Source organism: Callospermophilus lateralis, chromosome 16 (assembly GCF_048772815.1).
Source record: "Callospermophilus lateralis isolate mCalLat2 chromosome 16, mCalLat2.hap1, whole genome shotgun sequence".
In the NCBI taxonomy this organism is placed as follows: Eukaryota; Metazoa; Chordata; class Mammalia; order Rodentia; family Sciuridae; genus Callospermophilus; species Callospermophilus lateralis.
Window position 1 is genome coordinate 15,320,728 of NC_135320.1, and position 25,338 is coordinate 15,346,065.

A 25,338-nucleotide genomic window follows, 5' to 3' on the forward strand; every position below is an offset into this window, starting at 1 on the left:
TAGCCCTCAAAGTTCAGATGAGGACAGTAGGTCTGAATGATTAAATGTATTGCCAAGACAACTAGTGAGAACAGAACTTCCAAAAAGCAAATCCTGGGCTCACCACATACTCTTCCAAGGTTTTTGATAGTGTGAGGAAAAGTGTATGCCTCACACTGATGTTGATGTCTAAGGAACAGAGAGCTTGGAACTGTGCCTTGAAAGAAACCAGGCTTGCATTTCTAAATGCAAACATCTTGATTGCCATTCCTAATACTAGCCAAATCCCTCTACTGATTCGTTCCAAACTGTAGGGAAAAATCAAAGCAGGAGCCAGAACAACTGAGAAAAGAAGCAAAATTGCAGGGGAGTATGGGAAATTTAAAAATAACTTTTAAGAAAAGGAAAGCCAGAAAAACCAGTAATCATTAGAAGCTTCCTTGACTCCATCAAAAAAAAAAAAAAATGGATAAGAAAAGAACATGTTGTGCCACTGAAAATTATCTGTATTTTCTAGAGATAAAGAGAGCACCCAAACTCAATTATTCAGAAATGTGCTGGTGAAAAATTCAGAAACACAACACAGGGCTCCTGACCACCCAAATTCATGTGCATTGAAGACATTGGTATTAGGTGGAATAAGTCATTCTGCATCTTGGTGGTGGGGGCTTCCCCTACCTCTTCTCCCCCTGATGCAGCTCTGACTATGACAAGACTCCCTATCTATGTAGTTATTATCTTTATATTGCATTAAGACTTTGAAAATGTTGGACAGATTTTTTTTTTTTTAAGTTTACTTGTTCCAATCCACACAACAAGGACATGTTACTTGGCGGAGAAAACTAACCTGCTCTTTGAGAGCTGTAATGGTTTTCTGAATTTCTGCTGCAAAATTGCTGAAATCCTGGAAAAACTTTGTTTTAGCCAGAAGCAACACAATTGTAGCATCATCATCCACGTTCAAGCTGTCTTGTTGCCTGTTTTAAGAAACAAATGAAATGTTGAAAAATAAAAATTGCATGAAGATTTTTAAATATCAACAAATATTCCTTTGACATTTTGAATATACAAAGCAGTATGATTGGTGTTCTGTATAATCCTAAAAGAAAAAGGTATGACTGGAATTTGAAATTAAAATTAAATGGCATATAAAATGATAATCCAGTGTCACATCCGCTTTATGTAGTTTATCTAAAATGATAGGGATTTTTATGAAATCAAGGGAATGTCATGTTGCATTTCGTATACATTTGACATATTATTTAAACCTCAAAGTATGTCTTTTGCTAATGAATTGTTCATTTCAATTTACACATTGAAAAAGCTGTGACAAATTAGATATTACATATTATACAGTACCCAGGTGGGAAAGATCCTTGCTCTATTATAAATTCATGGCAAGAACTAAATTAAGAATAAGGATACTATGACAAAAATCTGATATCAAACCAGACACAAAATAGCTGAGTACTGTTGATAATTTTAAAAAAATTAAAAAAGTTTTTGTGTGAATTGACAATGTTTCTTAGAGCTTTACTGACATCCTCAAAAAATCACAGGCAAATAACTTATTTGATAAATAGAAATGAAAGTTCCCGGCATCTATGCATATGACATATTGTTAAAAAAAAGTTTTTATGGCTTTGATTTAGTTGATGTGATATCTGTGTCTCAAGTTTTCAACTATTTTCTAGTTTTTAAAACTTAATGCCTGAGAAGCCATCATGACTTTCAAAATCATTTCACTTCGTTCTATTTGAAATACATCTTCTGTTGTTAAAGGAGAAAATGTCTTGCCAAAGAGAATACATCCTATGAGATTATAAAAACAATTTCTAAATCAGAGATATTTTACAGATCTTAACATTGGTTAGGGAAGTTACAATAGGGAAACACTGAAAAAGAAGAGAAGTTACACACCGCAGCACATTGGTCATTAGACAACTCTTGTGTTCCCTACTGTGAACTACAGGCACCATGAATCAATAGTGGCCACAAAACCAGCTCCTACTATAGTGCTGTTTAAATCGATGCAGGTGCCCAAGTGTAAAGTGCTAATAACTATACTATTAATAAGATGTATAATATTAATAAAAATTACTGGACACCTTTTATTTGTATAGTGCTCTCTCCTGTAAATCCTCAGTGTCTAGTCAAAAGGAACTTAATCACAGAGAAGCCTGGGTGAATGTATGAAGACCTAGCCAAGACTCAAAGTATGAAATGTGGGAACATGGAGTGGCTGATGTGGGCAAGACCAGATGTTGTATGGCATTTGCAATTATATGATTAAGTGTGGGGTGCATGTTATGCTAAGAGAGATAGGTTCAGAATATAAGGGGCTTCCATTAGGTTTCTCACATTCTCAGGGAAAAGAATATGCCAGTAAGCAAGCAAGAAATATCTGTATCAAGAGGATTAATAAGAACAACAGTGTACTTATAGTCAATAGCACTACATTTTTACATTTATTGAGGCATAATTAATATTTAAAGCTCTCTATATTTAATTCATTTGAATGATGTATACACTGTAATACTAGAATCAAGGCACTAAATATATCCATCATCTCCAGAAATCTCTGTATGTTCTTTTGTACATGCTCATTTTAACTTTTATCCTTCACTTTTGTGATTAAGACCTTATGTATGTATATGAATATACCATAGTGAATCTCATCATTGTATACATCCAAAGGAAATTAATTTAAAAAAAAAAAAACTATGGGTAAGTGGCCAAAAGAACAATAGCAGAAAGGAATCATGGGGTGGGGAGAGGGAAGGACAAGAAGAAGTAGAACAACATATATTCCATGCCTTTATATTATGTCAAAATGGATTCTGTTGTCATATATAACTAAAAAGAACCAACAACAAAAAAAGAATTTAACATGAGATCTAGCCTCTTAATGTATTCCTGCTTATCTTTTGTTAATCTTTAGTTGTGAATGGACATGATGCTTTTCTTTTATTTACTTATATGTGGTGCTGAGGATCAAACCCAGTGCCTTACATGTGCTAGGCAAGCACTGTACCACTGAGCTACAATCCCAGTCTCTTTTAATGTATTTCTAAGAGCATGATGCCATATTTTTTTCTGTAAGTTCTATGCTATGCAATAAATCTCTAGAAATTATTTGTCTTGCATAATTGAACTTCTAAGCCTATTGAGCAATTATCCCCATTTCCTCTTCCCCGAAACCCTAGAAATCACCATTCTACTCTCTATTTCTGTGAATTGGACTGTTTTAAACACCTCTTGAAAATGGAATCATGTAGTATCTTTCTGCAACTGGTTTATTTCACTTAGTATAATGTCCTCTAGAACCACAATGACGTATCTATCACCTAATACCTGTTAGGATACTAATATTAAAAAAATAATAATTACTATCATAGGTGAGTATTATAAACTGTTGGTGGCAATGTAGAATAGTGTAGCCAGTGTGGAAAACAGTACAGAGGTTCCTAAAAAGTTTTCAAAAATAGCACTATTATATGTTCTAGCAATCTCACTTCTGGGTATTTTTCCAAAAATAGTGAAATTAGGATCTTGAAGAGAAACTGTACCCCCAGGTTCATTGCATCTTTATTCACATTAACAAAGATATTAAAACACCTTAAATTTCTACTAACAAATAAATAGACAAGCAATACTTAAAATTTATGAGGACTAAGCATGAAGTGGGGGCAAACACCTGTAATCCTAGCTACTAGAGAGGTTGAGGCAGAAGGATTGAAAATTCAAGACCAATCTCTTGGTGAGACCCTGTATCAAAGTAAAAAGTGTTGGGGATGTAGCTCAGTAATAGAGTGTCCTCAGTACTAGGGGAAAAAAGGTAGGCAGGCAGATCTCATTTTCTCATCTTAAGCATTTTTACAACACTAAAATAAAATTAAAAATGTAGTAAAAATGTTTTGTCCCTAGAAAGAATTATATATTACTTTAGAATGTGGATACTTATGAGAAAAAAGTCACTTGTACTCTGAACAAAAAATGAGGAGAAAAGATTACCTTTACTCATAAGAATGAACTTTTAATTATAATAAGCATTTATATTTTCAATATATTCTTTTTAATAGGTTCTTCTTAATAAAAATTACATATTTCATTTTTGAAAAATGTCCAATACAAAAGCATAGAAGAAAAAATCATCAAAATTCATAAGAAAAATTGATTCTTTTATTTTAAAAAGTAGTTTCCATTGGTTGATTCTTGATCAGAAAAAAAAATATAGAAAATACTAAAAACCTCACATAAAATGAAAATTAAAATCACTGATATTGTCAAAAATGTTTTCATGCATAAATAAACAAGATGATGACGTCTGCCTGAGGGTGGAGTAGAGAACTCGTCAGGAGAGCTGTGTGAAGAGAATACCAAGCCTTTATCCACCTCCTGTTTCAAGTCACTATAAGCACCTTCCCTATTCCAGGCAAGATTCTTGATGCTGAAAGAGCCTGTCCTGTCACTCAACATGCCCAACAGTGCTTGGAGACACTTTAGCCCTCCATCTCAGATGAGAACACTGCAGCCTAGAAGGTTGTTAACATGCCCACAGCGTGTCACTGGTAAATTGCTCAGCTGGGATGCAAATCAGGATTTAAAAAAAGAAAAATGCTCAGGCTCCTAAGTACTATGCAGACTGTTTTTCATTCATGGGCAACAGTAGGTTGTCTTGAACATGGTCAGATTTGTGCTTTAGACAGTGTGGAGGTAGAGCACAGAAGCAAAAAAAAAAAAAAGACTACTTTGGAAGTTTATTGCAAGGAGGAGAAGCAGAGTGGGGAGGGACGGAGGAGGAGGAGAAGGAGGAGAAGAAAGAAAGAAAACAGACATTATGGAAGTCGTTATACTTCACTTTTGTATTGAAAACATGAAACTCAGTATATTGCTTGAGTTCCATCCTAAAGGAAGATAGTAAGATTTATCAAGGTGAATTGATTTTTAATTCCTAAATACTGGGTTGAAAGGAAGTTTCGAATTGTAATCAAGATGGAATTTTTTTTAAATGAGGATAAAGGACAGAGAAAATACAAGAAAGATGAACACAGAGAAAGCAAAGTGAAATTGCATCCTAAGTGATCTGTATATATTGATTGAGGGGATCTGAGCCCCTCTGGTCTGAACAACAATGGTACCCTTAACAATGGTACCCTTTTTGTTACAAGACAAAAGAAAGCTCTTGTTACCTTTTTATCCTAAACGGAAAAATGATAAATTGAACTGATAGTAAAAGTCCCATAAGATTGGCAGAAAGCTAAAAATGAAACCAACAAATCTTTAATTGAGTATTGAGGAAACACAGAAACAGAATTTTAGTAAGGCCACCCAGAGACATAAGAGTTCAGATGAAATTAGAAAAGAACATTGATCCTAAAACAAGTGAACAAGTCTTTGTGGTAGAACCTGGGCATGGCTGTGAAACAGGACAGAAGGCAGGTAATGCGTGTCATTATCCATATCACACAAGAGCCAGACCCTCATTAACATCTTATAAGACAAGGGATTGTCCTTCTAAAATGTGAGTCCAACATTCATTTCTAATGAAACACACCACATGCTGGAGTGCACTAGTGAGACACACCACCTGCTGGAGTCAATTAAAAAAACCAATAAAATGCCAAATTAAAGGGCCAAGGGATTGTTTTCTAACCCTTTAATTATTTAACGATGGTTCTAACAGGGGCTGCATCTCTTGGTCAATATTCTGACATCTTGCAAGAATTAGCTCTAGGAACATTTGGAGTAAATTTTGTTTTCTTATCCTGGAATTTAAGGCTCTCCACTCTTTGCCTTGATCTTCTTTTAGAGTGTTTTTCCAAGAAAATTGTCCATCCATAAACATACCAAACTCACTAATCACCATCCTTACCATTCTCCAAACACACCTCTCACTTCCCTTTCCTTTAACTTTCCTTACGTTGTTCTTTCCAGGAATGATAGGAACTCCCTTAAATTCTATGAGAATCTTAGCTTATTCTTTTGAGATATTTCCTCTATATAGCCCCATCCAGGGTCCCTAGTTAGAACTAACCATTCATTGTTCTGAGTTACTCATTATTTTGATCAGGTTCATAACTGTATATGAATGCCTTAAATGAAATAATATTGTTGTCTTTAAAAGAATATTTAGTATATACTGTTATAACAGCATTTACTATTATTTTGTGTTTTATGGAATAACTATACTATGCTAATTACTTTATTGGTATTAGGTACTTCAGATATATATTCCACATTAACACAATAACCATGTAAGTATTACATGCCCACTTAACAGCAGAGGAAATAGACCTGGAAATTTGACATCATTTGTATAGTTATCAAGCAGTGGTAAAGTATTTGAACTTGAGTGTGCTTGATTCTAAAATCTTCATCCTCCATATCACACACTATCTCTCTTCCTAGATATTAAACCCAAAAATACAGACTCTGTATGTTTCTCATTTCTGCATACTTCACAAATTCATACAGTAGAGAAAATGGAACCTAACAGTGCATTTTAAATTTAACTGAATAAAATCCCACCTAGCAGCCAGCCACGAAAAACAGACACTACCCAGAGTTGCTTGAAAAAAACTGCCTTGTCCATGGAGTTGTGAATTGCAATGTTTCTTTTTATTTAATTACACCAGCACATATTGAGAGTTTACTTGGCGAAAAAGAACTACTAGGCATATCATTGTACAATGTACTTTCTATTTTCCGAAGTATTCAAGTACATAAGGAAGAGAAACTCTGTAAAGGAATAACTACATATTAACTCAGTATATAAATTTCATGAAAGAAGTCCTAAGAGATTTTAAAAGAATAAGATTATTTCCCAATTTTTTAAGAATTAAAAAAAATATTTTACCTTGGCCTGAATTAAGCCTTCCTTGCAATACTCTGTTCATGAACAAAAATCAACTGAACAATAAATAGTATCAACTTTCTTATGATTTGCTGTTTCATATTTTCAAAATAAATTTGAAAATTATCAACACTTATGATGTTATATAAAGAGTCAAAAATAATATCAATACCATGAAGTTTTCTTCACTTTACTGAGATAAATTTCCTGGATATACTGCTCCAGAAGAAATGGAATTCAAACATATGGAATTCATCTGTGTTTGTGCCTTTTCATATAGTTTGTCTTACATGTAAATGAGCCAACTGTAGTATCTATAAAAAAATTAAGTTGCAGAATGGAAGCCTATAATAAGTAGTCTATAAAAATGAGATATTTCTATACATACCTATTAAGCGGATCACTTAGGTCCACCTTTTTCTTGCCAGAGTAGCTGCGTTGAGCAGAGCGTTTCTTTCGAGATTCTGGTGTGAATGCTCTAGGTTGCCCTCTACTTCTGCATTCTGTGGGGAAATAAGTATCCACAATAGCATTTGTGAGATGGGGAGTCTGATGCTCATCTAGATTACTTCTTTAATGGCCAAAGTGTGCATGCACAAATAAGAGCAAGGAACAAGAGCAAGAGCAACAGCGAGAAAGATTTTCCTCTGGTCAATGCAACTTTGCTGAGGGCCCACAGTCACAACAGCTGGGTTTGCAAGTGTTTGAATCTGTTTTCACAGCAACAGGTAGGATACAAGGGCATCTGCAAACACTATAGAGGAGCCACAGAGTAAGTGATGCAGAATGGTAGCAAGGGCATTGATTACATAGTACGTTTTAAGGACTTGTCATAATGAGGAAAAGAGCAGAAGCACTGTAGGTGGGATGGTTTAAATTTTGAGGTTCCTCAAATTGTTTCATGCACATCTATGACCAACTGAGATATGCATTGTAAATGCTCTCTATTGCACTAATGAACATATAGTAAAGATTGCTGTGTAGACACTTCAAAATGGTAAGATGGTAAATTTTGTCATATGTTTTTACCACAATAAAAAACATAAGCATGATATGAAAAACATTTTGCAAATAAATGTGAATTTAAAAAAAAATGCTCACAAGAGTTTCATCTGAAAACAGATGGAATGGAAACTAAGGTATTTTGAAAAAGAAGAATGTTGTAGGAATCTGTTTTCACAGAGAGTAAAATGATTTTATATAAAACTTTTTTAAAAGCCTTAAACTGGTGGGAAAAACAGACCCCCAAATATGTAATCAAATTTAAAATGTTATATTAGGCAGTATAAATTGGAAGGTAAGAAGAGATTACTGCCTTTTGCACTGGGTAATTAGCAAATTATTTCTAATTAAATAGTAAGAATCACACAAATCTTCACTTACTATATATAAATTAAATTCAAGAAGAATATGCCTTATGATAGATTATTATGTAAATATAGACAGCAAATTTAGGATAGCATTTTGAGTTAACACAATAAACTGCAAACACTATAAAACTAGGCAAAATAAAATAAAATTTCATACAAATATGAAATAAAATATGGGATCATTGTCATGAAGACATTGAAAATAGACCAGAATTAAAATACTCAAAAATGGTAGCAATGATATAACTATCATATTGGTCATCTGTTGTTGTTTTCTTTTTTATTTTCACTTCTACGTTTTGTTGTATCTCTGTTTTCAGTAGAATAAGCCTTTGTCTTTGCAAAATCCAAAATCAATTCATCCGGAGGAAAACCAAGGCAAGGTGAAAAACTAAGGTGCAACAGTGAATTGTCACATCATTATCTGTTGCCATCGTTGAATGAAAGATTTCTGTAATTGCAACTTTTTTAAAAAAAAATTTTAAAGGAGAGAGAGAGAGAGAGAGAGAGAGAGAGAGAATGAATCTTTTTTTTTTTTTTGTAAATGGACACAACACATGCCTTTATTTTTATGTGATGCTGAGAATTGAACCCAGGTCCCACCCGTGCTAGGCAAGCGCTCTACCACTAAACCACAATCCCAGCCCTGTAAATGCAACTTTAACAGAAAGATAGGGTTATTTCAAAGGCTGAGTCACTTTAATGAGCAAGAGAACAAGCAATGAGTTTTACGAATCTATAAAACAATTATTCAATAAGGGGGCAGAATGGTGGCAATTAAAATGAACACTGACTGGGCAGCTCTGGTGAAGAACTTGTGGCAAAAGTGTACCATTGAAAACGTTTATCTTGCTATTTTTCCTAACAACAAAATCAAGATATTCTAGATAAAATTATACCCAGGGATATAAAATTATACCAAGGGACCCATACATTTATGTTTCCCATGATTTTTACTCTGTTACTTCAACTAATACTTTATTAATAGTCAAAAATTTGCAAATGTTTGCTGATTTGTGTGACAAAAAAGTAAGTAAAATATTTTATATGATACAACTAAAGAAAGTACATTACAATCATGTAATGAAACTTTGCTTTTATTTCTGAAGAGAAATGGGTTTGAGCAATAAATATTTACAGAGAACATATACATTAAGGTATTAGATGAGGTATTCTTGGGGAAATAAAGTATGGTTCCTGGTTTTGAACAATGTACAAGCATACTCCCAGTACAGGAAAACATTTCCAGATAAGCTAAATGTTGTCCCTTCAAGTCCTCAAATGGGAAAAAATGTAGATAAAGTGCACTGCAGATAAACTGTCATCATTTATTATCTCTCATTTATTTTTTAAAGATGCAATTTTAGAATGTATTCATTTCAAAGCACCAACAGAATATGTACAAGGTCATATGCATAAAACCCAAGAGCAAAGAGTTAGTGTATATAACATTGTAGGTATAGAGAGAAACACATGATCAGAACCAATCCACGGGACTGCAGTAAAAGTGCAGCTCTACTTTAATGTGACAGCTAGGATGTTATATTTCAAACATCTTTTTTTTTAAATTTACCTTGGTATTTATCTCTAGTTGCTACAAAAATTGCAGAGAATCCTTGATTGATAGTTTTTAGTTCTTAGGTGAACAACATTTGAATTTAAATAGCATATTAATTTGGTAAATGTTTTGGTTTTATACTTATGCATATAGGTCTTAAATATGTATGTGCTATACTCTCTCTGAGCGCGTACATACATATGTATGCTCTAGATCTGTTCTTAGGCTTTGTGTGAATGTTCTATTTGACACTGTACAATAACCTATGTCATTATCTCTACTGTTAACTTGAGGAAACCAAAGCACAGAGAGATTGCATTCACTTGTCCAAAGTTCTACAACTTTTTTACATAAGGAACAGGATTTTAATACAGACTGTTGGAATTAAGACATCCAATCTGCTGGTACTACCTTACAGCACAGAAAGAAAAGCAGAGCTAACAAGATGAACTCTTAGATTCCTGGCTTGTGCAACTAGGGAAATAATGGTGGCGTTATTTGTTATTGAATGAATGAATAGTTAGGCCTAGGCTTGAAGGTAAAAAGACATAAGGTAAGTTAGGTTGGCTCAAAAGTGTTGTCAAATTTCTGATCAACATATATATAACACATGGAGTGTTTCAATATACCTAGAAGAGATGTGGATGAAGACACAGCCACATGGATCATTTTCAAGAAGCATAATATGGTGTGTGTGTACATGTGTATATATGTGTGCCTGTATCTAGCTACTCATTTAGTCTTATTTGACTTCCACAGCCCCTGAATGTGATTTTGCTCTGTGATTGGTGACCTAGAGCTATGCTAGGCCTTATTAAATCAAGCAAGTTGCTTCCCTGGTTTACTTATGCAGCAGAATCTTGCCTTCTCTCTAAGGCACAATTCATAGCAACTAGACCAGCTCCAGCTTTACTTGGTCATATCGGAGAACAGGTACCATGCCCAGCTCCTCCAGGAAGTCTTTCCTGAACTACCGAGAGCACATAAAATGGAAATTTGTGACACTTTGTCATACTACTCTCCTTCATCTAAGAAGATGTTGAGAAGAAGGCTCAGTCCTACCTATCAAATTATCCTTTGTATCTAGCATAGCTCTTGCATAAAGTACACACTCAATGAATATTTTTGCCAATATTTCTGCTATGCTCTTTTTTTGGCTCCCAATTCTCCCTATAAATTGAAATAAAAGAGGCCAGTACTACACATCCCCCTGTCTGCTTGCTATACTGCCTTGAAATTTCCCCTGCAACATAAACTAGAGCATCACCTTTAAGCTCACCTTCACATAATCTTAAGGCATGGGCAAAACACATCTAAATTTTTTTGCCACAGTGTAACAAAGGCGACTTCTAGTCTAGTTCCCAGTAGAATCCTCATTTCCATCAGAAACCTCTTCAGCATCACCTTTACTGCCTATCAGCATTACTATCACATTTGGGTCTTCTGTCCCTTACAAGGAATCCCTTGTTAAGCTTAGAGAATTCTCGTCTTTTTTCAGCTTGCATCTCCAAACTTTTCCAAACTCCTCTTGAACACCATTTCCAAAGGCACCAATTCCAAAGACTTTTCCACATCATGAGGTCTAGTCACAGCAATGATCCCACTATGAGGTACCCGTTTGGGGGATTATGCAGCATTCTGTCACTGTGACAACATCCGAAATAATCAACTTATAAAGGGAAAAGGTTAATTTTGGCTTACAGTTTTGGATGCTTCAGTCCTTAATTGGTTGACCCCATAGCTCTGGATTAGTAGAAAGGCAACACACCATGGCAAATATGCACACCCACTCACCTCACAGCCAGAAAGTGAAAGAGAGAAAGCGGAAGGGGCTGGGATCCCACAGTCCCCTTCAAAGGCAATCCCTCAGTGATTGGAAGACCTCCCACTAGGGTACCTCTTAAAGTGTCCATAACCTTCCAATAGTAGTACCACACTGGGAAGCAATCTTTTAATACATGAACCTTTGGGTGACACTTAAGATCCAAATTATAAGAACAACTTTTTTTTTTTTTTTTTTGCTTGCAAGAAGAGAAAGAGAATGAATAATTTAAAAGAAATACATAAAAATGACAATTCGTTATGGCAGGAGTTTGACAATAGGTTTATTCAAACCTGTGACTTTATATTGCATATGTACATTACAGCAAAGTATTCCTAGTTCTGAAAAAGGAACCAAGACTACTAAGACTTCTTATCTTCAGATGATGATTCACTTGAATTGGAATCAACACTAAACTTCCCGAAATTATCTTGACAGGAAAAGATGTCCCCCCGCCCCCAGAAAACCACTGATGTGTCTTCATACTCTCATTGCCATCTCATTTTTTTGTTTATTCTTCAGGATAACTATGTGCCACAAATGAAGTTGGCTTAAACAACACAAATGCACTTTCAATGTTTGAACTATATCTCTTCAAAATTTTTATATTTAAATTCTAATAACCTCCAGCCCTCGCAAGGGTTAAATAGCCTACCAAAAAAATGGACAGTATAGTATTGGCTTTGAACAAAAATCCATTCTTGTGAACCATTTCGATCACATCAATGGAGAGACTCTTTAATTTTTTATTGATTTGTTTTTCTACTTTTCTCCTTTTTCCTTTGAATGTGAGTGTAAAGGGTTGTATTTATGTGTGTCACTGTGACAATACAGTGTGTGTGTGTGTGTTGTTGTGTAGCTGTGTTGATTGGCTAATGAAATATACATATGTGCATTGTACCTATTCTTTTTTATCATTTTTATCACAGGTTTTTGCTTTTTCACTTTTTAAAATTTACTCAATCGTGTATTATTTTACTTGCTTTTGATTTTAGAGGAGCAACATTTATCGTTTATCTGTTCTTGTTGAACATTTTGTTTGTTTTGGCTCTTGTTTTTCTTTCTTTTATAAACTCTCTTCCCCCTTCAATAACCAAATTTGCTTATTCTATCTCTCTCATTATTCATTGAAATTATTTTATTTGTTTTTTACTCCTCCTTCTTTATAGGCACCACTTGTTACCTCTCTCCTGCTACACAGAAGTACATAATGTGCTCACTTTTTAATATTTTAAACCTTCTTTCACTTTCCCACCCCAGTTTCCTTCCTCTTAGTGAACTGAAATTTTACTATCTTTAAGACTAATTTAATTTATATAATCACTGCCCCTACCATTCACATTATTGTGGCAACTTCTTACTGGGGTGTAGCTACCTGCTGCATACTTCAGTGCTAGAGCTAGCTCACCTCAGTTCACTGCTTTTTCTGTTGTTAAATGCTGACTCCACCATTCCTCTTTCTGTAGTAATTAATGGTTTCAATGCCATAGTAGGCACCAGACATTGATTCTAATGCTGGATATTGATCACAATTGTTGTTGTTGTTTTTTCTTGTTTTCTGCTTATCTGAGAAAGCCTAGGAAGAGTGTGTTCACAAGGTAGAAACTCCATGGTTGAACTACACTCCCAACTCGGCACACAAAGACAACACAACTTCCTCCACACACAACATACCCTACTCAAATATCAGCAATAATTTAACACATAGAATAAAGGAGAGAAAAACCTGAAACAAATGACTATGTTGCAAGTAAGAATGACTAGAGGGGACATCAGGTCCCATTTTTGGACATATACTTCTACAATAAAGTCAGGTAACAACCATGGCAAAATGATGGCTCAGAAAAGCCCACAATGTGACATCAGCTCTACAAAAGTGAATAACTGCATCAGTCCTACAACAAAAGACCAGGCATTAGTGATTGAAATTAACACTTGGATTACACTGAGCCTATGTGCTGAGGCTAGGAGATACCAACAACAAAGGACTTAGTATAAAAGAAATAACTACACTCCACTGAACCACCCCCCAAAAGAGGAAATAAATATATATATATATATATATATATATATATATATATATATATATATATATTTCCAGCTTTTGATATATATATGTGTGTGTGTGTATATATACATATGTATATATCACAATTCCAATTTTATATATAACTATAATACACGAATTAAAATTAAATAAATAAATAGGAAAAAAGACCAATAGAGTAGAGGATGGGGATCAGAGGAAGGTGGAGGAGAGGAAAAGAAGTTCTGGGAATTGAAATGGAGAAAACTGCTATATGCATTTATGAATGTCAGAATGAACCCATTATTATATATAATTATAATGCACTAAAAAACATTAAAAAATGAACATATTAATTTTTTAAAAATTCAGCCACTAGAATTCCAGCTGCTTTCCACTAAGGCTTGTATCTACCTGTATATCTTTGGGTTCATTTTAATGTCTCTTTAATGTCTCTTATTAGTCTCTGTATAAATTATTTCTGGCTCCTCAGGATTGTGATCATGTTATTGAAACTAGCTCATATAGGCAGTGAGAGATAATGGCTAAATTTTTAGAAATATGTGATTATAAACATAATGAAAGACACATTAAAAAATCACTAGTAACTAATTCTGGGGAATATTTAAAAAGTAAAGAGGCTCTATCATTATATATTTTACTATGTTGTAGAAATTAGATAGGTATTGTATAATATACCAACATAATAACTTATATGTTTATTACTTCTTCCTTTATTTTGTAAACTACTAGATTTATTCATCAATTCATGAATTCGTGTCTATTTTCTTTCTTTCTTTATCCATGTTGATGCTTAGACAATATAAATAATTCTAAGTACAATGATAATTTTAAATTTGTATATTGAAGAGGCACATATCTGACAGAAAAATAAATTTCTAATATTTGAAGCTATTTCCTAACTTAAACACCATAAGAAAACCTGGCTTATGAATTACCTCCTTCTGGTACTGAAAAAAATTTTCTCCTGGGATTGATTGTAAGTAAATGCAAAATGCTGTGTTTGGATGATAACTTATCCTCAGAACTTATGAGAACCATATTTTCAAAGGAATGCTTTCTACTCTATGTAAAGGTGATATTATCAATAGAGTTTGATTCATTAACTATCTCACTTTTGAATGCATTCTGTTCCATATTTTTCAGAACTAGTTAGTGCCCTTTCTCCTGCTGTGATGTTTGTTCTCACCTTGATTTCAACAAGCTTTTTATGTTATGTGCTAGAAGAACCAAGGAGAATACAGATGTCCTTATGGTGTCCTATTAAAAATAGCAACAACTTTCAAAGACAAACCTGAGAACATGGTGCAAGTTAATTGGTTCATTAGAGCTTTACAGGAGTTCCTGAAATCTTACTTCTTTAGCAACACTTTGAAGGCATTTTATTAGTTAAGCATGAATCAGCCATAGTATCATGAAATATTACGGTAATAAAATTAGTCTCTTATGGAAGAAATTTAAATTTCATTAGTTTACAAACATAAGCACAATTTATTCGAAAGAAAGTCATGAGTAAACCTAAATATATTTACATTTATACATAAAATATACTGTATTTAAAATTACTTGATGCTTTAAAGACAAAACTTAATGCAAAGTATGCAGCTGGAAGTTACAAGACCAGATGGTCTCATAAATCCTAATAGAAAATATACATCTGTTGACTCTTTGGGAAATTGTTTTATTTGAAGGAAGTTTTATTTAATTGAGTGGCAGAGTGTGTTAGCAGATCCCTTGCCTTGTCTTAGGCAACCCACCACCTGCATTAGATGTAAGTTTTCATTCCTAAAGTAAATGAAGAGCAAATCATTTTCTGCTTGATATACAAGGAAATGTTTTATGCTATACTCAGAGTTAATTTTATCTCTAAGTTTTTATTTATTTGATTTATGACACAAGCTAAGTATGCCATTTACAGAGTTTGCTAAAGTAATTTGATTAATAAAAAGGACCTGTGAATATGGTGTAATTGCATCCATAAGGCTCTGCCATATCATGCAGACTCTCGATTTATTGATTAGCTGATACTGAAAATGAGATATAATTAATGTCAAAATGACAAGATACTTGCATTTGTAATATGTTATCCAAAGATTCTAAAAGGAAGGTCATCCAGCAAAAGAAGAGTTACTAAATTTGCTAAAGGTAAAAGAGACTTCAAAGAAGTTATAGAAAATAGAAGAAAAGGAAAGCTAGTTGTGAGATTATATGATGGGATAAAAAAAAAAGAGCAGACTTGAAATTGGAGAAACTGAGTACTATCTCTAGCTCTGCTAATTGTGTGTGTGTGTGGAGATCAATCACAGGGACTCGTCATGATAGGAAAGTCCTGTACCACGGAGCTACACCTTCTGCATCCCTCTGCTAATAATTAAGGGAAGGAAAGTCACATAAATCTTTTCAACTTTTTCTTCTAAATCTTAAAAGGAAAATTGGATTTGTTTTATTCTGTTTTGTCTTTTGATCAAATGATCTCAAGTCTCATCTCTAGTTAAAAAAAAAAAAAAACCCTGTAAATAAACTAAGAAAGGAAAAGAACTAGAAATTTAATGTGACTGCTTTATATTTTGTAAACTGTGTTAAGTGATATAAAATATAAATCTCAAAATGAAAATGTGATTTTTTTTTTGTTTTACATGTTGGTAAAGTATGATTCTTGGCTTCCTTACTGTATTTCTTATCATATGTCCTTCCAGTCGTGACTTCTGTTGTCTTTTGATAATTACACAGTCAGCATTTGCTCCACAAAGTTTCCCTTAAAATCAAATCAAATCAATCAATAGTTTGAAAAAGAGATGTTCAGATTTTCCGTTCACTCCTCAGTTTTGTTTTGTTTTGCTTTCATATTTTCACTGGGCATTTGCTCTTTCCTAGTACATATCTATTACAATGAATTATTACTTTTTTGCTGGCTAAGAGAATAATAACTTAAAATTATGCAACTTCTTTATTTGGTATTTATCCACCAACTGCCTGACAGCTTAGCTATACTTTATAACATTTTTTTATTATTTTTTAGTTATAGGTGGATACAATATCTTTATTTTATATTTATGTGGTGCCTAGGATTGAACCCAGTGCCTCACCCATGTTAGGCCAGCACTCTACCTCTGAGCCACAACCCCAGCCCCTTCATAACAATTTGTCAATTGCTTTGACATAACAATGTCAAATACACTGTCAATTGATACACTGTCAATTGAAAAACATTTCCTCATGAACTCAGAAAAATAAAAACTTCCTCAGGGACAACAGGTTAAATCATCTTTGACCAAAATCTCTCATGATTTGAATCAGAATGTTGTTTCTTTACCCTACTTGCATTCATCCTTCCAGAATGCTATATGAAAGGACTAAATTATAAGTTCTCCAGTTTTCTCCTACATAACTTGTACCACAGGCATCCATTTATCATGCAAGTTTGTGTATGGAATTAGCATAACAGAGCTCCAGTCCTGCCTCTTCCATTTTTCCACATTTTCTTGCACCACTGATAGTAGTGCCTGTTACAAATTACCAGATTTCAAGGATGGTTTTTCCAGTGTGCTTCTGTGTGGTCTGAATACAATGAAATTATACAGAATTATAATACCTAGAAATGGTCTTTGAAGGTATCCTAGTAGAAAAGATCTGATTTGCTATTAGATGCATTTGCACTTGTTCATTTACATTTAGATGCAATTTGTTCATATTCATAGAATCAGAGACAGATGAAATTAAATAGTTTAAATCTGTGTGTCAAAATTCTATGGGCAGAGAAGTAAACCCACAAATCACAAATAATGTTTTCATTAGCGGAATGGAACAAATAGAATACCTAGGGTTGGGAGATTTTAAAGAATTTTTGGAGACTAACTGCATGTTTCTTTTTTTTTTTTTTTTTAACAGAGGGCCTGTGGGTTTATCTTTGTATAGGAAGGGAATATATCAGACTTTACAACTTAGTTCTACTTCTATAATGCTCCTTGCTAGCTAAGCTACCTTCTGGATATCACACTTTAATAAAGATATTGATTCCAAGAAAACAATGAATATGAAAAATCTTATTAGTAGAGAAAGTTTAAATCATGTACCATAAAAAATATGAAGAGTCAGAATAATGTCTATTTAGTGCAAATGAAGTGTCACCGGAAAAAGAACCCTCTTTAGGGGGTAAATACAATGTCATATCAAAGGAGAATTGAGAATCATTTCATGTTTCTTCACAAGGAGAAAAATGACCCCATGGAAACTCCTAAGTTTGATTTTAATGAAGATTAAAAATCCTGATAACTTGTCTTTGAACACGGTATGAAACAGACTCCTAGAAAGCATGGCTGAAAGTTCATGGGATTTACTTCTTCTTTCTTCCTAGACTAGAATATAGAGCAGGGACAGATGGCAGTACACAGTTAATACCAGTTTTGCTTTTCCCTTATGGAAACTCCTGTGGATTTATATAAAACCTCTTTCCATCTTCAAAGAAACCAGTGTTTCATTACTGAATTCCAGTTCCTCCCTTAGCTTCAGATCAAAACTGGTTTTCTCGCAGCTTGCCTCAGTACATTTTTAGCCCACAGAACCATGTGCATGAAATGATGAAACAGGAACTTCCATGACCTTCAACAACCAGACAAGCTGGTTACTGCTGTCATACAAGAGAGCTCGAGTACTCTATTTCTCCCAAAGAGCGTAGACCTTGATCATATTGCAGCTCAGTAAAAGGCAAGAAGAAAGGTTTCAGCCTGGTCTCCGCAAAGAGATCCTCAACACAGAAGCAACCAGATCTGGAGCTCACCAGTATTTGGGGGAATACAGCACCCCAAAGATGAGCACTTGAAGATGGGCCTCCCTCTCTGATCTCAGCTCCAGTGCCTAGCCTTCTAGCCTGGAAAGCTGCACAGAAACATGGCAGCCACAGTCTGTGGGGAAAGATAGAATCACTGAGGCCCTGAGGAAAAACAAGCAGAAAATCCTCCTGTTAAGGCCATAGCCCCCCCTGAGGAGCCATGTCAACAGGAGCTGAGGACTCAAGATAACTAGCCTCTCTTCAAGGACTTGATTTTCATGTTTCTGAAGTTGTTCTGAAAGAGTCTATCCTTTCTTAGTGTCTACCAAGAAAGGACTGAACAGGCGGGATGCCTTCTTATCCTCACTTAACCAGGTGAGCCTCTCAATCTTCTATTACATTTCTGCCATGGAGGTAACCCACTCCACAGCCTGATGCAAATTCCTGTGATCCAAGAGAGGAAGAGCAGCTACTCATTAAAGGATCCAGAATAGCCAGAGAGAGGACAATGAGGTATGCCCCATGGGACAGAGGAGACAGAAAAACATTTCACTGAAATAATAAAGTAAGGCATTGCAGATGTGCAGAGAAAGACTTCCTAAAGCTTGAACAGATAGATGATGTTTGTGTTATTCAGCTTTCCATGGCTGTGACCAAAATATCTGAAAAGAACAACACAGAGAAGGAAAGTTTATTTTGGGCTGTGGTTTCAGAGATCTCAGTCCATGGTCAGCTGAGTCCTTTGATTTGGGCCTAAGGTGAGGCAGAATATCATGGAGGAAGGACATGGTAGAGGAACGTTGCTCAGCTCATGGCAGCTGAGGAGCAGAGAGAGAGGAGCCAGGGACCATATCCCATCCCCTAAGTAACCTACATCCTCCAGCCATGCCCCATCTGCCTACAGTTACTCCCCAGTAATGCATTCAGATTGTTAACCCATCAAATGAATTTGGCTACTGATGATGTCACATCTCTCATAATCTAACAATTCCATCTCTAAAAATTGCTGATTGCTGAATACATGAGCTTTCCAGGTAATACTCAATATCCAAAACCAAAACACTGTTGGAACTAAGAAATTAAATTGAAAAGTATAAAAGGAGGATGACCCAGATTGGCACCAGGCTGGCATCCAGTCTTCTAACTTCAGTGTAACAATCTAGATATGAGAAAAGGAACATGTGCAAACTGTGAGAAAGACCACCACCGTCCATAAATCCTGTACAAGTATCATGGCCCTAACTTTTCAGAAAGAAAGTATTTTTGAGCATAAAAAATATCTATTATAGTATTTTACACAGTGGTGAATTTGATAACATTACTTGAGGATATTTCACTCACTAGACTATTAAAAACAAAGCTGTAATATCAATTACCGGTGAAGAAGTGAAGGAATAGATGGGTACTCACATAATTGTTCATGGAACTGTAAAGTTTGCCTTTTCAGAAATAAATCTGACATTTCTTAATTTAAAAACATATATCCCTTAACTCAGCAAATCTGCTTTTGGAATTCTATAAAAAGCAGACAATGGAACTGTAAATACTGAGGTATATATGTAAAGTATGGCTGCATACATTTTGACATATGTTAAGGCATTCATTAAACACTGAGCAACAAATAAAGGATTTAATTATTTTTGAACAGAATGACTTGGGAAAATGTGTACAAGGTATGAAACAAGCCTAAATATATGGTAACATGCAACATTTTAGGGCATTAAAAAAAAAGGCATCCCATTTTAGAATCATTTCCAGTTTCAGTAAAGAGAAAACTTTAAATTATGGGTAGAAGAGTAGAAAAATAAAGGTTTTTTCAAAGAATGGGATGAATGCCACAGGAAATAATAAGTCCAACTTTTATCACCCCAAGTTTGTCCACAATTTCATTACCCACACAAACCCATAGCATTATAGCTAAGTGACACACACAAAAAAAAAAAACATGTAGTTTTCTAGACTTATACCATCTTCCACCTACAGAGTACTCCTTCTTCTGAATCCTTGAGGGACTGATCCCATGACTCTTGTCAATATTAAAATCTGTAGATGATTAAGTTTCATAAAAAGAATGGCTTAGGGAGGAGAAGCACAGACATGCAAAGGAGAAGGTGCCATCCACGGATAAACAGCTTACTTTAAAAGAAGAAGAAGAAGGGAGAAGTGGGAAGAAAGAAGGGGAGGGAGGAGGAGAAGGAGAAGAAAAATTGACTTGGAGAAACCTGTGGATTACAGAGGCTGACTGTAATGGACTCAGAGGACTTACCCACCCCGCCAGAAAGCACTCATGGACAGTGAAACCAGCCATTGGACTCCCCAGGAAAAGGGTATGACAGCCACACTACCAAGCACAGGTGGAGAAAGCAGCCTAAATGCTCCATGTCCCCTGAAGGCCTGCAACTGCACCTGTCCCTAAGCTTCTTACTTGAGAACTGCCCACATCCCACCTCCAGAGCTCCTCATGGGAAAGAAGAGTCCCTCTCAGAGTTTCCCCAGGGTAAGAAGACCTCAACCTACTTTCTGATCAGGGCACCTTGGCCTTAGAGCTCCTCAGGGGACAGTAATCTGAGCATTGGAGCAGCTCACCCCTCTGCACTACCTAAGTGAAAAGCAGCTATTGCCTGTGACTGAGGCAACCACCAACAGACTAGATGGGAGAAAGGGATCCCCCCCCCCCACAGCCAGCTAAAATTTACAAACAAACAAATGAATAATTCCCAGAAAGCCCCAAACTAAAAAAAAAAAAAAAAAAACTGAAACAAGCATTAAATTTTTTTTTTTTAATTGGACAAAAAATTACATACCCACATACAGGTGAACAAGACCTCATATAGATCTAACCAGATGAGAAGTTCTCCAAAGCACAACATAATCAAAATGCCCAACATACAAAATAAGGAAGAATATTAAAAACTGCAAGAGAGAAACAACAAGTCACATTTAGAGGCAAACCAAATAGACTCACTTCAGATTTCTGTACTCAGACCATAAAACCAAGGAAGGCATGGAATAACATTTTTCAAACTCTAAAAGAAAACAATTGCCAACTGAGATTGCTATACCCAGAAAAGCTCTCTTTCATATTTGATGGGGAATTAAAAACCTTCCATGACAATGATAAACTAAAAGATAAAACAAATAAGCTGGCACTACAAAGAATACTCAAAGATAAATTGCACACAGAATATCTCAATAAGAGAATCCAAAACCCCCAAGTAAATGAAAATCAAGCAATGACCAATCATCTAAATGAGAACCAAGGCAGGATTAAATACAACAACGACAAAAAATCAAATAGCAGCAAACCACAAGCATATATCCATAATAACACTGAATATAAGTGGTCTCAATTCTGCAATTAAGACATAGATTAGAAAAATTTATCAAAAAACAAGATTCAACTATATGCTGTTTGCAAAAGATTCATCTCAGGTAAATGCATTCATGGACTGAATGTAAAAGGCTGGAAAAAGTATTCCATACAAATGAACTATAAAAACAGGCCAAGGTAGCCATTCTCATATTTGACAAAGCTGATTTCAAACAAAAATTAGTCCAAAGAGACAAAGAGAGCCATTACAACCTGGTATCGGAAACAATTCAACAAGAAGAAATAATGATAGCTAATAATAATGCCCCAAGTGTCAATGTACCCAAATACATTAAAAAATACTCCTTGACATTAAATTCCAGATGAACCCCAAAATACAATAATACTGGGACACTTCAACACACCCTTATCATCAAGACAGGTCAACAAAGCATAAAATCAATAAAGATATATCCAACCTAAATATCATTATAAGTCAAATGGAACTAATAGACATCTACAGAATATTTTACCCCAAAACAGCTGAATGTACCAACTTCTCAGCACCTCATTTAACCTTCTCCAAAATAGACCACAATCCAGGTCACAATGTAAGTCTAAGCAAATACAAAAAAAAAAAAAAAAATGGTATGATCCATGCATTGTGACAGATCACAGTGAAATGAAACTAGAAATCAACAGCAAGAAAAATAGGGCTGGGGATGTGGCTCAAGCGGTAGCGCGCTCGCCTGGCATGCGTGCGGCCCGGGTTCGATCCTCAGCACCACATACAGACAAAGATGTTGTATCCGCCGATAACTAAAAAATAAATATTAAAAATTCTCTCTTTCTCTCTCTCCTCTCTCACTCTCTCTTAAAAAAAAGAAAAATAATAGAAACCACACAAACACATGGAGGTTAAACACTAATCTCTTGAAACTAAAAATGGACCAAAGTAGAAATGAGAGAAAAAAAAACCAAGAAATTCTTATAAACAAATGAAAGCAAAGATATAACATACAAATATCTCTGGGACAATATGCAAGTAATACTAAGATGAAAATTTATTGCATTGAATGCATACATTAAAAATATAGATAGATCCCAAATAAATAAACTTATGGTCCATTTCAAGGCCTTAGAAAAAGAAAAACAGGTAGAATGTATACTATATATTGTCTATCAAAAAAAACGTTATACAACATAATTTAGAGTGAAAATATTTATTATACATGCCCCACATACATAAGTACATAATAGCTTTTCTATACTTCAACAACAATTTGGCTGAGAAAGAAATCAGAAAAAAACTGTCCTCTTCACAATAAAAATAAAATAAAATATTGAAAAAATAAAATAAAATATCTGGTAATTAATTTAATCAAGAAATTGAAAGAACCAAACAATGAAAGCTATAGAATACTCAAGAAAGAAATTGAAGAAGATCTCAGAAAATAGAAAGACCTCGCAAGTTCTTGGATAAGCAGAACTAATATAATCAAAATGACCATCCTACCAAAAGCAATATACAGATTCAATGCAATCCCCATTAAAATAACAATGACATTCTTCATGGAACTAGAAAAATCAGTCCTCAAATTCATCTGAAAAAATAAGAAAACTAGAATAGCCAAGACAATTTTAAAAAGTGATGCAGGAAGCATCATAAACCCAATCTCAAATTATTCTAGATAGCTATAGTAACAAAAACAGCATGCTATGACATCAAAATATACATGAAGACCAATAAAATAGAAGAGAAGACTTCAAGACAAGCTCAAATACTTACAGCCATATGATTTTTGGTAAAGGTGTCAAAAATGCAGAACACTGGATATCCACATTTATTTTATTTTTTTATCATTCAAAAATTTTTAAAACTTGTTCTTATTAGTTACACATGATAGTAGAATGTACATTGAGATATTATACATATATGGAATATAACTTCCCATTCTTCTGGTTGTACATGACGTGGAATTACATTGGCTATGTATTCATATATGCACATAGGAACATAATGTCTGATTCATTCTGTTATCTTTCTTATTCTCATACCCCCTTTTCCTTTCATTCCCCTTTGTCTAATCCAAAGTACTTCTTACGCGCCCCCCCACCACCACTTATTGTGATGTGTTAGCATCAGCATATCAGAGAGAACATTTGGCATTTGGGGGTAGAGATTGGCTTATTTACGTAGCATGATATTCTCCAGTTCCATCAATTAACCAGCAAATGCCATAATTTCATTTCTCTTTATGGCTGAGTAATATTTTCATTATGTATATATACCACAGTTTTTATCCATTCATCTGCTGAAGGTCACCTAGATTGGGTTCCATAGTTTATAGCTTTTTTGAATTGAGCTTCTATAAACATTGATATGGCTGCGTCACTGTAGTATGATTTTAAGTTCTTTAGGTCTAAACCAAGGAGTAGGATAACTGGCTCAAATGGAGATTCCATTCCAAGTTTTCTATGGAGTCTCCAGACTAGTTTCCAGACTAGTTGCACCATTTGCAGACCCACCAGCAATGTACGAGTGTACATTTTTCCCACAGCCTCACCATCGTTTATTGTTACTTGTATTCTTGATTATTGCATTTCTGACTGGAAGAGAAAATCTTTGGCATCTGCACCTCAGAGCATTAATCTCCAGGATATATAAAGAACTCAAAAAACTTAACACCAAATAACAAAAACAAAAACAAAAAGTACCCAGTTAATAAATGGGCAAAGGAATTGAACAAGCACTTAAGGAATTGAACAAGCACTTCACAAAAGAAGAGAAACAATTGGTCAACAAATATATGAACAAATTTTCAACATCTCTAGCAGTTAGAGAAATGCAAAGATCCCATCTCACTCTAGTCAGAATGGCAATTATCAAGGATATCCATATTTAGAAGAAAGAAATTAGATATGAAATTAAATCCTTATCTCTCACCCTGCACAAAAATCAAATCAAATGGATCAAAGACTCAGGAATTAGACCAGAAAGCTTGCAACTATTAGAGGAAAATATAGGGTCAGCACTCCATCATATGGTTTCAAGCAATGACTTCCTCAGCAAAACCCCTGAATCTCAAAAAATAAAACCAAGAACCAATAAGTGAAATATTATCAAACTAAAAAGCTTCTGCACGTGAAAGGAAATGGTGAAGAGAGATCCTACAGAATGGGGGGGGGAGGGAAATGTCTTTCCAGCCACTCCTCTGGCAGAGGATTAAAATCCAGAATATATAAAAAATTCAAAAACTCTATGCCCCAAAATAAATAATCCAATTAACAAATAGGTCAATGAAACTTCAACTAGGTCAAATACAAACTTCTCAAAAGAGGAAATGCAAATGGCTAACAAATATATTTTTTAAGTGTTCAATATCTCTAGCAATCAGGGGTATGCAAATCAAAACTACATTAAGATTTCATCTCTACCCAATTAGAATGGTAATGATCAAGAATACAAACAATAATAAATGCTGGATAGGATGTGGGGGAAAGGTTATATTCAGACATTATTGGTGGGACTGCAAATTCATTACAACCACTATAGAAAGTAATATGTAGATTCCTCAAAAAACTAGAAATGGAATGACCATATGGACCCAGGATTCTACTCAGTATT

General features: G+C 34.6%; 1 protein-coding gene across 1 annotated transcript in view; it reads right to left on the minus strand.

The window, feature by feature from the left end:
* Positions 1-25,338, minus strand: part of Pxdnl (peroxidasin like) — a 431,430-nt gene that overhangs the window by 13,171 nt on the left and 392,921 nt on the right. The window contains exons 20-21 of the mRNA XM_076836074.1: positions 7,224-7,338; positions 827-956 (exon numbers count right to left, since the gene is read on the minus strand). Of these exons, the coding sequence (XP_076692189.1) occupies positions 827-956; positions 7,224-7,338 (245 nt within the window). The remainder of the gene's footprint in view (positions 1-826; positions 957-7,223; positions 7,339-25,338) is intronic.